Genomic DNA, 14,928 nt, shown 5'->3' with positions numbered 1-14,928 from the left:
CTTAAAGGAACGTTGTTATGGGTAGGATTCCTTCAGGAACATGTGGTTCTCCTGTGATCTTGTGATCCCGGGTATTCAGCTGCGCTGCGCTCCAAAGATGCATCCAGGATGAATTGGCATTGGCCCAAAACCCGCAACGCTTACTCTTCATGTGTGAATTAGGGGTAATGCTGGTATAGGGTTCGGAAGTTTTTCTCAACCACACGTCCATCATTGAGGCAAAAAATCCACCAATTATAACGTAGCTTTCACGTCCTCCTCGCGTGTCTTTATAGCCTGGTTGTATTCGGCCATGTGTTTCAGCTGAAGGTGGAGGAACATGTTTGTGGTGTTGCCATCCTTCGCGGTGATAGTTCTTCTGCACATTTTGCATTTCATGTGTTTTGCTGCGTGTCTGATCTTTGGTCAGCCAAACCAGCTCCACATCACTGAGGTAGCTCCTCTTTTAAGCCGAGTTTCCACCAAGCAGTTCAGTTTAGATCAGTACAGTTTGGTACAGGTTGGATCAGTTAAGCTTGGTCCTGTTTGCGTTTCAGCCAACCGTGAGCGTCTTCTTTGTGGTTGGCATGTAGCTCTTTGATACAAAATCCAATCAAGCTTTGTTTTGAAGAAGTCTGTGTGCCGCCAGGAGAAATGCAGCCGCTGTCGCACCACAAGTGATGATTCTTTTGACCAATCAACGGTCTGCAGTGTTGTAGCTCCACCTTCCGAAATTTGATTGTTTCAGTCTGGCACCCCCTACACAAGGGTCCCAAAAAGTGGGATAGCTCATCTTGGTTATTTGGGGATCTGTCCTGTGCTATACCGAGACGAACCGAACTAAACTACTTGGTGGGGTTTAATCCTCATGTGAGGACAAAGTTGATGCTGCCGTGTTACTTTCACTCTTGGTCATTGTTGTTTTTGTACACAGCAGGTAGCGCCATATGTCACTGCGTCTCTGCACTGTAAATATCACGAAATGACAAATTTATATTGTCAAAAAACTTATATCGTAGACAGTATAATATGGCACACTCCTTGTGTGTCTTATGTTTGCATATTGGGGAAGAATTCGGCCATGAGCAATAAAGAAAGCTGAGAATTTTAAACTGCACAGACCCACTCTGTTTCTTATTGCCTTACAAAACGCTCAAAGACGTTTTGACCCACGATATGATCCGACCATGAGTGTGAGTTTTAGGCAGTTTTGGTCCCAAGTACAAGAGCCCTGGACAGTTTGATTTACATTTTAAACATCTGGGAAAAATAGGATCATAATTCTGAATGCATGGCACCATAATAATTTAGATGTAGCGGAAACCCTGAGATGGGTCAATTATTTTCATTCAAGCCAATTTTTTTTCCTAGATTTGTAAGTTTGTAGAGCAAGTTGCACTCATCGATCTGCTCCATGCTCCGTTTGTTTCGACAAGTGTTTAAAGATGATTTAAAGCCTTCAGTTGCATCGTTTTAATAAAGTTTCCTCTCTTTTCTGCAGAGTCTGAAGACCCGCCGTCTGTCAACCCGTCCAGCGTGGATGACAACATGGACGACTCTGATACCGAAAAGGACTCAGACGGCAAACCCGCCACAAAGGCGTCGTCGTCCATGACCGGGCTGGACGAGTACGAGTTCAAAGACGAGGAGGAGGAGGAGGATCTTAGTAAAGCTCTGAACGACAGACACATCCTCCGCAGGGAGCTACGGCAGCGTGAGAAGGAGGACAAAGAGAGGAACCATGTGGCGGGAAAGCAGAGCAGTAAAGGAGATTCTTCCTCAAAGTCCAAAAAGCAGAAGACCTCCCGGGTCCACTGCAGCTCGGACACCTCCAGCGACGAAATGGAGAGTCTTCCAGAGAAGAGGAACTCGCCCACGTGTTCTCAGAGCTCGGAGAGCCTCAGGGCGGACACACGGTCGAAAAAAGAGACTGCTGAGCAGAAAGAGAAGGGCAAAGTTAAACGAAAGAGCAAAAGTCAGATTAAAAACAAGGAAAACCAAGAGGACGGGAAGGAAAACAGCAAAACTTTAGTCCTGTCTCTGGCCACCGTGTCTGAGAGCACAGAAAAGGGCCGAGAAGAAGATTCCTTCAAGATGTCCTTCAGTCCGAAAGATGACTCATCCGTCCACCTTTTCCATTTGTCATCCATAAAATCTCCTAAACTGAACCACAGCCTGACGGATAAACAGACGCCACTCAAACAGGAAAATACGAAGATGTGCATTTCCATCAGCGACAGCTCGAGTCCTGTGGACGGCGTCAAATACAACCACTACACAGACGCAGACTTCTGCACTGAAGGCTCCAGCACCAAAGGGTATAAGCACAAAGAGAAGAGCAAACATCAACAGAAAGAGTCCAGCGTGGACGGAGACGACGGGCGGACGAGTCCCTACAAAGACGGCAGCATAGGAAACAGCGTGGAGAGTACGGACGGTGCCTTACGGAAGACCGACGTGGACGGGAAAGTGGTAAAAAAGCATAAACTCAAACACAAGGAGAAAGACAAACACCGGAGAGAGTACGAGGCAGAGCGGAGCCGCCACAGGCAGAAAGAGGCCAGGAAGGACGGCCACAGGAATTTGGAGTTCGACAGGGAGTTCTGGAAAGAGAATTTTTTCAAAAGCGATGAGACGGACGAACCTCCGCAAGTAAAAAAGGAAAGCGAGGACAATGGCTCGCTGCAGAAGACCTCTGAATCCTCTCCTGTCAAAGACGAGAGAAACACAAAGGAGAAACACTCCAGCAGCAAAGAAAAGAGGCTGAGGGAGGAGAAGGAGAAAGACAAGTGTGTGAAAAAGGAGCGGAAGGAGTCTGCCGCTAAGGAGGAGAAGGTAAAGGATTCAAAGCCGAGCGAGCGTGACGAGCGAGTCGACTGCCACGGCTCAGGGCGGATTCCTGAGGAGACGCTGCAGAGCAACAGCTTGAAAGAGGAGACGGAGGAGAAACCCGTAAGTGGGATCACAGCTGATCAAGAACAGCTGGAGTCCTCTGAGAAAGGCTCGCGCGAGAAAACTGACAAGAGGCTCCCAGGAAAGGAGAAAGACTCTGAAAAAATGGAGAAAAGGCATCCTGACAAAGAGAAAAAGGTGAAAACGGAGCACTCAGACAAAGCTGACACTCAGAACTCAGTGGATCGCTGGAAAGAAAAAGACAGAGCTGGAGCTATTTCCTCTCATTCGCCTGGAGATAAGAACTACAAAGAAAACGAGAAGCTGAAATCTTTATCCACCACTAAAAAGCACGAGGACAGCAGGAAAAATAAAGATAAGTTTGACAAGCGGTCTGATAGGGAGAGGCTGGACAGAGAATACGGCGCCGGGGATCACAGAGAGAAGGAGCGTACAAACTCTGATAAGAAAGGAAAACCTCTGGAGAAGGCCGCGGATCACAGCAAATCTGAGCGCTCCAAAGAAAAAGACTGCGACAGACGCAGGAGGGAGAAAATCAAAGACGGGTCGTCTTCGAGCTCCAACCTGAAGCTACTCTTAGAAGAGAAGAAGGGTTATCTCTCCGAGAGCAGCAAGTCTGTATCTGCAAAGTCGAAGGAGGAAGTCGCGAGAACGCCAGAGAAAGATCGCGACCGCAGAGAGCGCGACAGAGACTCAGATAAACACAAGGACAAGGATCGAGACCGGCACAAAGACCGCTCTCTGCAGGCCAAGATCAGCAAGGCCAAATCCAACGAGGCTGACGCAGACAAGGCCAAGTCGAAGGCCTCGCCAGCAACACGGGACGCCAAGCCCAAAGAGAAGCGGCTAGTCAACGACGACTTGATGCAGACCAGCTTCGAGCGAATGCTCAGCCTGAAAGATCAGGAGATCGAGCAGTGGCACCGCAAACACTTGGAGAAGATCAAACAGAAGGAGCGGGAGCGGCTGAAGCAGCGGCCTCTGGTGGATCCGGTGAAGTCCAAACCGAAAGACAGAACAAAACCTGATCCGTGTTTGAGTAAAGAGCTCATGCGCTCAAAAAGCTCTGAAGTCTCAGAGAAACCTCAGAAGGACGGCGCCAGCCCCAGAACGATGTCCCTCGATGGGAAGACTCTGCCGTCCATCGGCGCGAAGGTGATGTCCGCCGTGGAGAACTGTCTGACCAGATCCCCGAGGCCGGAGAGCGAACGCTTTGGCCTCATATCGCGGTCCGTGTCGTTAGTTTCTGTCGCCAGCTCTGAGGATTCGTGTCAGGCAACGACACTAACACCCCGACACGTGGAGTACGACTCCGACATGAACATGGACGCCTCCGACTCCCAACCTGCATTCCTCCAGTCTTCCCTCGTCATCCAGGCCACCAGATCGCCGTCCGTTCACGATAAGGATTGTCTTCCAGACGCGCCGTCGGGTAACCGGACGCTGCTCTCCACCCGGCACGAGTCGCCGTACCTCAGGGCCATTCTGGACGAGGACGCTAATTCATCCGAGCCACAAACGGCGAGCAAAGACCCCGAGAGTAAAGACGCGTCCGAGTCGACTGAGCAGACGGAGCAGAAAACTCCCTCCTCCTCTGAGCCTCCTGCTTCCAAAGATGCAAAGAGTTCGTCAGAGGAGTCAAGTATCAAAGAGTCTGATGAGCCGTTGGTGTCTGCTGCGTCTCCGTCCACCGAGCCGTCAACGCAAAGCGAACCACTTCCTGTCACCGAGAGCGAGCAGCCGACAGAATCAGGAAGCACGCAGGTTCCTGAGCCGGCAGAGAAACTTCCTCTGGCTTCAGACGAAGCCGAGCAAGAAGGTATGGACTCGGAAAGCTTCAGAGCGGAGGATGTAGGAAGTCCTGAACCGTCCACCAGCTCGCACATTCCCTGCTCCTCCTCAGGAGAGACCGGGGTCAGCAAAACCACAGAGCCTGAGAGTCCTCCAGAGGACATGGAGGTGGAAAACAAAGACTGTAAGAAGCCCAAACCTTCCTGTGACTCTGCTGGTTCATGTCCGGACGCTCAGTTAGAGAAGAAGGAAACCGAGACGCTGGTTTCTTCACACTCTCCTGAGCACAAAGCTGAGGAGATTACAGACGTCCCTCAGAGCTCAGAGAGCGACAGCCGGCCGGTTTCTGTTTCAGCTGAGAGCGCGTCAGCGGAGGCCGCGGATGGAGCCTCTGAATCCAAAGCAGAGAGCAGCTCAGAGCCGATGGAGGTGACTCCAACAGAGGAGAAACAGGAGTCGGCGTCCTCTGGAGAGGAGCAGAGCGCTGTCCAATCCGCCGCTCACACCGACTCAAGCAACAGCGCCTCAGGGAGCTCGTCTCCACAGTCCGGAGACCGGGACTCTGATTCCTCCGGGGCGAAAGTCAAGATCCGCTCCTCAGACGAGGACATCGACATCCACGTCCCTCACCCGCGCAAGAGGAAGATGCACAAGATGTTGAGCTCTCAGCCGAGCTCGACGACGGTGCAGGAGAAGGAGAGAGGGCAGCAGTCCCTCGCCGCCATCGTGGACTCGGTGAAGCTGGAGGAGATCGAACCGTACCAGACGGAGAGGGCCAACCCTTACTACGAGTTCCTGCACATCAGGAAGAAGATCGAGGAGAAGCGCAAAGTGTTGTGCAGCGTCACGCCGCAGCCGCCGCAGTATTACGACGAATACGTCACCTTCAATGGATCCTACCTCTTAGACGGGAACCCACTCAGCAAACTCTGCATACCCACAGTAAGATCCTCACTTCCTTTCCTACATTTATACTATGATTATGTACATTTACAAACAAAACCGTGAAGTGAAGGAAGTTTAAACCTGTTCAGACACTAACTAACCGTGTCCTCCTGCATTGTTCAACAGATCACTCCGCCTCCTTCGTTACCTGAGCAGCTGAAAGAGATGTTCAAACAACAAGAGGTCGTCCGCATGAAGCTACGTCTGCAGCACAGCATCGAGAGGGTACGTCGTCTTCCTACTTCAGCTCTGGACAAACTCTGTGGATGTTATGAAGCTGTTTGTTTCTTTGAACTCGGCCTGGGCGATTCAGTGGGGGAAATAAGTATTGAATGCGTCAACTTTTTTCTTATCATATTTATTTCCAAAGATGCAATTCAAACAAAATTTCTACCAGACATTGGTATTAACTCAAATAATCCACACATGAAAAGAAATCACAACGTTCAGGTCCATAAATAATAATTATGTGGAATTAAGTACGATAACACAGGAAAAAGTATTGAACACACCATGGAAAGGCTGTATACTTTGGCAAGGAAATGCACCATACCACCTGAAATCTGTCAGTAATTATTGCTAAAACTTCCAATTAGTGCAAACCAACATCAGCTGGGCTAGAGCAAATTGATGCTCCTATAAAAAAGGTGTTTTTTTTTCACCAAGCAGTAAAATACCACACACCTCATGATGGGTAAAGGCAAAGAGCTCTCTGAAGACATTCACAACCTGATTGTTGCTCAGCATCAGAATGGAACTGGTTACAGACTTATATCAAAGCACCTGAATATTCCAGTCAGCACCGTTGGGGCCATTATTCACAAGTGGAAGAAGCACCACCTTACCATCAACAGGCCACGCACAGGAGCTCCTTGAAGATTTCTGACCAGGGAGTCAGAAAGATAGTCAGAAGAGGAGTCAACGAGCCAAGGACCACCCTGAAAGTGCTCCAGAAAGACTTGGAGGCAGCAGGTACAATTGTTACAGAGAAAACAATATGCAATGCACTCCACCACCATGGCCTCTATGGACGCTCAGCCCGCAAGACTCCATTCCTCAAGAAAAGGCATGTTGAAGCTGGTTTAAAGTTTGCTAAACAGCATCTTGACAAGCCTGTAGAATACTGGGAGAATGTTGTCTGGTCAGATGAGACCAAAACTGAACTTTTGGGCTGTCATATTACAGACCATGATTGGAGGAGAAACAGCACTGCACATCACCCAAAAAACACTACACCAACAGTGAATTGCATCTTTGGAAACAAGTGTAATTAGAAAAAAGTTGACACGTTCAATACTCATTTTCCCCACTGTATATCGATTAATTCAAGTTTTAACAGTTCACCAATGAAATTACAGAAACTAGCACGTCATAAAAATGTTCTTGTGTGGTTTTGTCACCCAGCACCTGACGGGCATGGTCCTCATCAACAGCCCAAAGAGTTTAACATAAACTAGATCTCTTATCAGTAGACATTCAAACCCCTTTCCTTCAATCCTCTGTTTTCTATCTGTCACTTTTCAAAGTTTTGATTAAGACCTTTGACTGAAACAGTTACGAAGCCGGGACCGTTTTATGTTCATCTGCAGATTATTAATGATGTGATTGACATGTGTAGAAAAATATACATCAGTTTTTCTCAGAACAACCCCACTCTGCTTAAGAAATTCCCCTCTTGTGGTGACATGGACAGATCATGATTTGTGAAAATAGACTGTGGGGAGGGGGCCAGGACGACGATGGGGGTCACAGAGCGGAGATTTTTGCAGTTCAATTTTTTTCTAATTTCAGAAAATTTTTGCACATTTTTTAAATCCCATTTTATTTAGAAAAAGTTGTGAATTGTTGAATTTTGTTTAGATATTTAAAAAAATAGTAAAGTTTTGAAATTACAATTGGTTTTGCAAATTAATTAAATTTTGGCAAATTTTTGAAATTTCAAGTTTTGGGCAAGTTTTTGCAAGGCTTTGCTCATTTTTAAAGTTTATTATTTTTTATGCAATTTTTAAAAATTTTGAATCTCTTGAAAAAGTTGCAAATTAATAATACTTAACCATTTTTTTTTAAATTGCTAAATTTTGCATATTTTTAAAGTTCTTTTCTGAATGTAATTATTTTTTAGATTTTGAAATCTTAAATAAAAATTGCTGCTTTGTTTGTATTAAAATTACAGGATTGTCATGCTACAGCTTTAACAAAAAGTCAAAGATTTAAAAAAAAAAAAAAAAAAAAATCCCTACTCTGAACACGTCTTTTCTTCCTGCTCAGGAAAAGCTGATTGTCTCAAACGAACAGGAAGTCTTAAGAGTCCACTACCGGGCGGCGAGAACTCTGGCCAATCAGAGTCTTCCCTTCAGTGCCTGCACAGTTCTATTGGACGCCGAAGTCTACAACATGCCTCAAGACGTTCAGGTAAGAGAGGTACAGACCACACCTGTCAGAGTCTCAGTCACTGTCAGTGTGTTTTAATGAAGTCTGGATCTTTGACGAGTCCTGTGTTTGGTTTGCAGAACGATGACGGGAAAACGTCGGTGAGAGATCGGTTCAACGCCAGGCAGTTCATGTCCTGGTTACAAGACGTTGACGACAAGTTTGATAAACTGAAGGTGAGACGAGTGTTTCAGGCGTTTGGAGAAGGGGCGTGACGGGTCGCAGGTTTCAGCACAGGGAAAACGGCAGACTGAATTAATTTTCAAACAAGCTGAGTTCAGCATCAAAACTTCAGGATTAGATTTCTTTTCTTTTTTCAAGAAAAATTTAGAGTAAGGAAGGGTCTAAACTTCTCCAAGTTCCAAACAAGGCTGGTCAAGGTTTAGGGGTAAAAACACAAATCTTCTGCACACCAGGGCTGAAACGATTCCTCTAATAATTCGAGTAACTCGATTACAAAAACTGATCGAGGATTTTCCTCTCCCTTAAGGAATCGTTAAATTTTAAAAGATCGCAGAGTTGTTTTCTTTTGATGTTGCAAATTGAGTGGACACTATATTTAGTGAATTTTTAGACCCCTCTAGCTCCTTTTTTTTTTTTTTTTTTTTTTTTTTTTTTTTAAATAACTGACCAGTGACAAATCTAGCTTCTTCTCTGGAGTTTGACTATTTCTCACAACCGTTACATGCAAATTAGGTGATCCTGTCATTTAGCAACTTATGAAATCTCTAAAACACAGCGCTGTGGAGTGAAGAAGATGAAAACAAAAACATGATCTAGCTTACTGATTGGTTGTTAAGTTTAACTCACCGGATAAAATATCAAGTAATGTGCTGCAGGGATCATAATTTTTGTCTGCAAAGACTCAAAATCTTTTAAGAAAGTTTTAATTCCTGGTCAAAATATCTCGTATCGCTTCACATCACATTGAATTTGAAATCTATCATCCAAAGTAACTTGTTTTTCCACTTTTTCTTATCAAATTTTTGTAAGAAAAATAATGCTGTTTAACTAAACAAAGTGTGTTTTATCCTATTACGCGATTAATCGATGCACTTTCAGTAGAATATTAGAAACTAAAATATTCTTTAGCTGCAGCCTTAAATTGCACACTTGACTTCATGACAGGGTGACTCACTGAAGGGTCATCCTTTTTGGTGGGTGGGGTTTCTGTGTCTTTAAAGTCGCCACAGGTTGGATGCTGAGCCGCCAGCTCGAGGGGTTACAATGATTTTTTAAGCTACAGTTTGCCAAGGCATTCTGGGTAAAGCTTGTGAGCTGTGGCTCTGCTAAACTGCTGGGAGGAGCTAAGGTGGGCTGAGGATTAGGAAACAAAGTGATGGGGGATAAATGAAGAGTGACCAGTGAAGCATTTTTTGTTTTAAAACGTTCAACATTGATCCAAAAATGATTTATTTGGATTTGGGAGCCTCATCTGAAACCAGGCAGGATGCGCCGAAAACGATTGAGGAGGCATTTGCTTGTGGCTCTGCATATTATCACAAATATCTCCTCAATTGTTTTCTGCCCTTCTCAGTAAAGAAGACTCTGCTCCTCTTTTGGCCACACATTCTTCTCCTGCGTAACAGACAAAATACTCCAGATCCAGCTCTAAAATACCGAATCCCACCCAGCACCAGTCTGGCGGTTAGGACCAAAAAGAGAAACCACATCTCTGCAGGTTTAGCTCCTGATACGTTTTCCGTGAACAATCGTAACCTTTCACAGGCGGTGTTTTCTGAGTATGTTTAATCCTAAAAATGTTGCTTTTCAGTCCTTCTCTGGCTTTTATGATTCTCTTTTGTTAGTTTGTGGTTGTTCTTGTCCTCCTCACATTTCTTTTTTGTTTGAATTTTGTAAAGCACCTTGTAACACGTTTTAAAAAGTGTTTTAAAGTTTATTATTATCTAGCTGTCAGCCTGAGTTTGAGTCTGACCTGCTTCCTGTTTCCTCCTTTGTCTCCTGTCCTGTCTTCGTTGAATAGAGACTGAAAAACCGTGAAAAAAAAAAAATTAGGAATACGTAAGAAAGAGGCTTGATACACTTTTTTCCAAACCGTGAGGAACAGTTTTTAAACTCAGCACAGGAGTGTTTATCATCAAACCTGAGAAACCTTTTAGCACCCTTCATTCACCTTCACCTGCAGTGAAGTCGATTTTCCTCCATGAAAAACGAAACCTTCATCTTTCATGCTGAACCTGTGTGTATCTGTGTTTACCTGCGTGGGTACCTGTGGCCTCTCACCCTGAGTGTGATCTCATTCAAGTTGTTTTTCTGAAGCGAGGACAACTTACTATTACAGAAAGAGCTACGAGATAAACAAGCTCATCAGAGGACAGACACAGATTTACATTTCACCAGAGTTTTTGGCCTGATTCATCAGATGTGTCCAGGTTTTAACGACAAAAAAAGACTTCCTTTTGGATTATGTCAGTCTGTCTTAATCTGCATTTAGTCCAAATCTACAAACTTGTCTTTTAACCTTCATGGAAAGCTTCAATTCACGACCCTTTGAGGTAATTAAAGGACAGAAGTGTTCTCAACCAAAAACTGCTATAAAAACATGACATTTTTTTTCTTAATTCACTCAAATCATTCAATAACCTTCAGTACTAATCAAAAATACCAAATATTCAATATTTTTAAAATTATTTTAACATTTAAAATGTCCGTTTGATTACATGATGTCACAGTTTTTGTTGCAGAAAAATAAAAACAAAACATAAAATGAGTTATTTAATTTAAGTTATAAATGTCGGAGGGCTGGGGATTTTTCTTTAAGATCAGGCTGAACAATAAGTAAGATTTGTACTGGAATTGAATTTGATGCTTTTTTTTAAAAAAAAAATGTTTGCAGTGTCAGTTTCTTGATTTACTGCCCTTTCAGGTAAAGAGAGGACAGAAATGTACTCGAGAAACTGCTATAAAAACAGAACAGATGAATATTTTTGCACCTTTTTTTTTCCTCAGATCTTTTAATCAACTTCAGCCCAAATCAAAAACACAGAATACTTAATAATCTGTATTATTTTAAGCCTTTAGTGCTCAGTTGTAGTTTTATTTATTATTTTTTATCATTAAGAAATGTGGGTGTTTTGTGTATAGATATACAACGGGATAAACTGGCATGGTATTGTCATTGTAAAAATGAAAAATTGAACAATTTTTCTCTAAAATTAAACCCTAATGTGTCAGAATGCATGATTATTTTTTGTAGTGACTGCTGCTCAAAAATTGTATTTATTATGAGACTAGACCAGACATTTTTGTCCTATACTTAAAAAGTTGGTTAATTAAGAATCTGACACTGAAAAAGAAAAACAAAAAAAAACATCAAAATCAACTTTGTTACCAATCTTATGGATATTTAAGTCTGATCTTGAAAAATATCACCAGCCCTTCAACATTTATAGGATGAAAAATTGATTATTTTATGTTTTCTTCATCAAAACATTGGAAGGAAAAAACCTTCTCACGAAATATCATTTTATGTGGAACAACAAAACAAAAATTGAAGCCAAAAACTAAGCCAAAAATTACCTGGAAGGACAAAATTGTCCCGATTATCCCTGAGGGTTGAACTCATTAAGTTTTGTTTTTGAAAGCGGAGCTCTTCTCCAGAGAAAACCTGGGTCAGATATCTCTGAGTTTCTCTGTGGTTTTATGGAGCTGGGAGGTTTTTTCTCGCACGCTGTGTGTCACTGATTTCCTGCAGCTGACCAGTCAGACTTTCCACAGAGTCAAAAGGAGAGGGCTGCACATTTTTTAGGTCTGTCTCCCCCTGATGCTCCTGTAGTTTGAGTAATCTGAGGCGTAACCAGCTCCTTACTGGTAGCAGGGTTTACCAGAGGACAAATCAACAGGTTTTATGAAACTTCATCAGTTTGTTGAAAGACTGAAAGTTTTACTCAGTTGTGGTTTTAAAAAAAGAGGAGATCTTGTTGATTAACTTTCCCTCCTCCCTCCACAGACGTGTCTCCTCATGAGGCAGCAGCACGAGGCGGCGGCCCTGAACGCCGTGCAGCGCCTCGAGTGGCAGCTCAAACTGCAGGAGCTTGACCCGGCCACCTACAAGTCCACCAGCATCTTCGAGATCCCCGAGTTCTACATCCCGCTCGTGGAGGTCAACGACGACTTCGACCTCACCCCGATATGAGCTGCAGGACTCGGAGCGCTTCGCCACAGAGGCGGCCGCGTCGCCGCCTGCACACTCGAGGAACAAAGAGGGGAAATGTGAAGCACTTAGAACGTGGCAGTTACTCAGAAGAGCACTTAGACGAGAGTTACTTAACTCCAGAGCTCTTACAGTCCAAACCGGCTCGCCTTCCAGGACTCAGTGGTCCTGGCTCAGATGGAAAAAGGGGGTCCAGGCTGCAGACGAAGCCCAGCGTGGAGCAGAGACCAAAAGCCGGAGTGGGCGGCGCCGGGAGCTGGAGCGTGGACGAAGACCAGCTGCAGGGTCACAGTGAAAGATTTCAATAGTTTCAAAGTGAGTGTTCATACTTTGTGTACAGACTGTGCTCTTAATTTTTTTAACTTATTTTATACATAAAGGATGTGCATTTGTAAATAGTCATGTAATTATTGTTTTAAACCTGTAAAAACAAAAAATAATAGATATTTTGATTGTAAACTCGTTCTGTCTCATGTTTTAATGGACCAAAGTTGGTTTTTATATCGAGTCCTCTTCGTCTGTGATGTTCTCGTCGTCGTCGTTGGCTTAAACTCTTAAGCATGTGTTGGCTTTCGTTGTGTTTTTTCGTTTCGACTGTTTCCTCCTCCCTCATCTGGAGCTCCACGCCACAGCTGGTGTTTTTGACTTTGGCAGTTAAATGCTGTGCATGCGTTGCGTTGTTTGTACTTCTTTCCTAAGACGCTGTACTGTGGACTTATCGTGAGGTTTACTGAAGTGTTCGGCTTTTTTCGCTCCATTGTGTTCATGTCCTCTTCGCCGCCTCACTCCTCGTGTGTCGTCCATCGTGTCTCGCGCACATTAATAAAGTCTGTTGTGGCTTCCAAGGAGAAAAAAAAACACTTTTACAGTTTCAATGTGAGATCACAACAAAACCTATTTTTTCAACATAATGCCTTTTGAACGATAGTTCTAAAAAATGTCTATTTTAATATTTACTTGTTACATGACTTGTACATATTTGTAATATATAATTGAATAAATTTTATTTGTTGTGAAATTCAAATTCTGCTTTGGTGTCGTTCATCTTTATCATGAGAGGGGCAGTGAGTGTTTTACAGATTCAGCTCTCGAGTTTTCAACCTGAGGAGTGTGTTTTTAGACTGTTACAGAGAAATCAACTCATGCACGAGGAGAAAATCCAAACTCTGCACAGAAAGGAGCTTCACAAGCCAGGGAATCAAACCAGGAACCTCCTTACGTTGCATCTACACCCAGCCTGAAATGATGCATGATTCTCCCAATTTCCTCCAGGGTGCAGTTCCAGATTCAGCCAGCAGATGTCACTGTTCGCAGCATCAAGTCAACGTAAAGCGTCTGCAGTGATGTAACTGATCAGAATCATCTTTATTCACCAAGTATCTCCAGAAAACTAAGAATTTGACTCTGCTTTAACCACTCTCTCTTTACAATTATCATAAATAAACACTAAATATCACAAAATAGAAAAAAAGCTTAAGTATTAAGAAATAATAAAGAAGAATAAGAAGTATACACACATTTAAGTTAAAGCAAAATAAAAATAGTAAAAAAAACTCATCTCAAAGGAACAGAAAGACAATAAATAACAGAAAAATGTGAGAAGAGTCATGAAATGTTGAATTAAAACTATTTTAAATAGCATAAAATAAAAAAATCGAATTATAATATAATAAAATAAGAGAAACTACCTTTAAACAGTTGTGGTTAAAGTAATAATGATAAAAGGGGGCGGAAAAATTAATTCTTCCTCATTTAAAGCTGGATTTAAAAATTCCTTGAACCTAAAACTGGAGAGTAAATTTCGTTTCTCCCAGGGTTGACTTCTGTCTTTTAGTTTAAAGATCAAGAAATGTAATAAATAATCCAAAATATACGTGATTTCAATGACGGTATAAGGCTTTTGCAAAGACATTCTTTACAGGATCCTCTGGTGAGAAGTTATTTCAGTCTGTTTCTGAGAGGAAACAGACTTAAAGTAGAAACTTTAGTTTTATAGAATTAAAAAAAAAACAATAAAAGGTGTCCAAACAGTCTTTTTACAATCTGAAAAAAATGTAGTATAAAAGCAAAAAAAAAAAAAAAGGATGGATACTTAAAGGAATTTTTGTTTGTGATTTATTTATTAATTTTTTAAGTGAATTTTCAACACATATAAACACAATGGTCAAGACGTCCAGACACAGGCACAGTTTCTTCCCCCATACCGTCACTCTGATGAACACTTAACCTGCCATAAAACAACAACTCATATACCTCATGTACAGCGACAGCCTGTTTGTTTCTATTGCACATTCACGTTTCATTTTTTGTTTTGCAAATTGCACATTCTGACATCTACTCACTGCACTACCTTCTAACTTTTTCACTTAAATTGTGTATACATTTTTATTCTACTCTGTACAAAGTTATTTATTCAATATTGTAATTATTATTTACCCTACTTTTTAAATATTTAGTGTTTCTCAGTGTTTTTGTATCCACAACATTTGTACAGAGAGAGTGCAGCTTGAAGCGGAGTCAAATTCCTTGTATTCTGGAAATACTTGGCGAATAAAGAGGGTGTTATTATGCAACCAAACATAAGAGAGAAGGAAAAAACAAGCTACAACAACAGAAAAAAAACAGTCACAATTGATACTGAAGCTTTTTTTTCCCTCAGATGTTCCTACCCGTCCACTCCTCCCTTTATCCAACTC

The 14,928-nt window shown here is 42.8% G+C and overlaps 1 protein-coding gene across 1 annotated transcript in view; it reads left to right on the top strand.

Moving 5' to 3' along the window:
* Positions 1-13,256, top strand: part of ankrd12 (ankyrin repeat domain 12) — a 50,775-nt gene extending 37,519 nt beyond the window's left edge. The window contains exons 9-13 of the mRNA XM_074689451.1: positions 1,481-5,625; positions 5,755-5,853; positions 7,897-8,040; positions 8,139-8,234; positions 12,029-13,256. Coding sequence (XP_074545552.1) covers positions 1,481-5,625; positions 5,755-5,853; positions 7,897-8,040; positions 8,139-8,234; positions 12,029-12,214 — 4,670 coding nt within the window. The 3' untranslated portion in view covers positions 12,215-13,256. The remainder of the gene's footprint in view (positions 1-1,480; positions 5,626-5,754; positions 5,854-7,896; positions 8,041-8,138; positions 8,235-12,028) is intronic.
* The last annotated feature ends 1,672 nt before the right edge of the window (positions 13,257-14,928 follow it).

This window comes from Halichoeres trimaculatus, unplaced genomic scaffold (genome assembly GCF_033239565.1).
Source record: "Halichoeres trimaculatus isolate MK-OKI-2021-1 unplaced genomic scaffold, fHalTri1.1 fHalTri1_scaffold_15, whole genome shotgun sequence".
Taxonomy (NCBI): Eukaryota; Metazoa; Chordata; class Actinopteri; order Labriformes; family Labridae; genus Halichoeres; species Halichoeres trimaculatus.
This window is presented reverse-complemented; position numbering and strand designations above follow the sequence as displayed.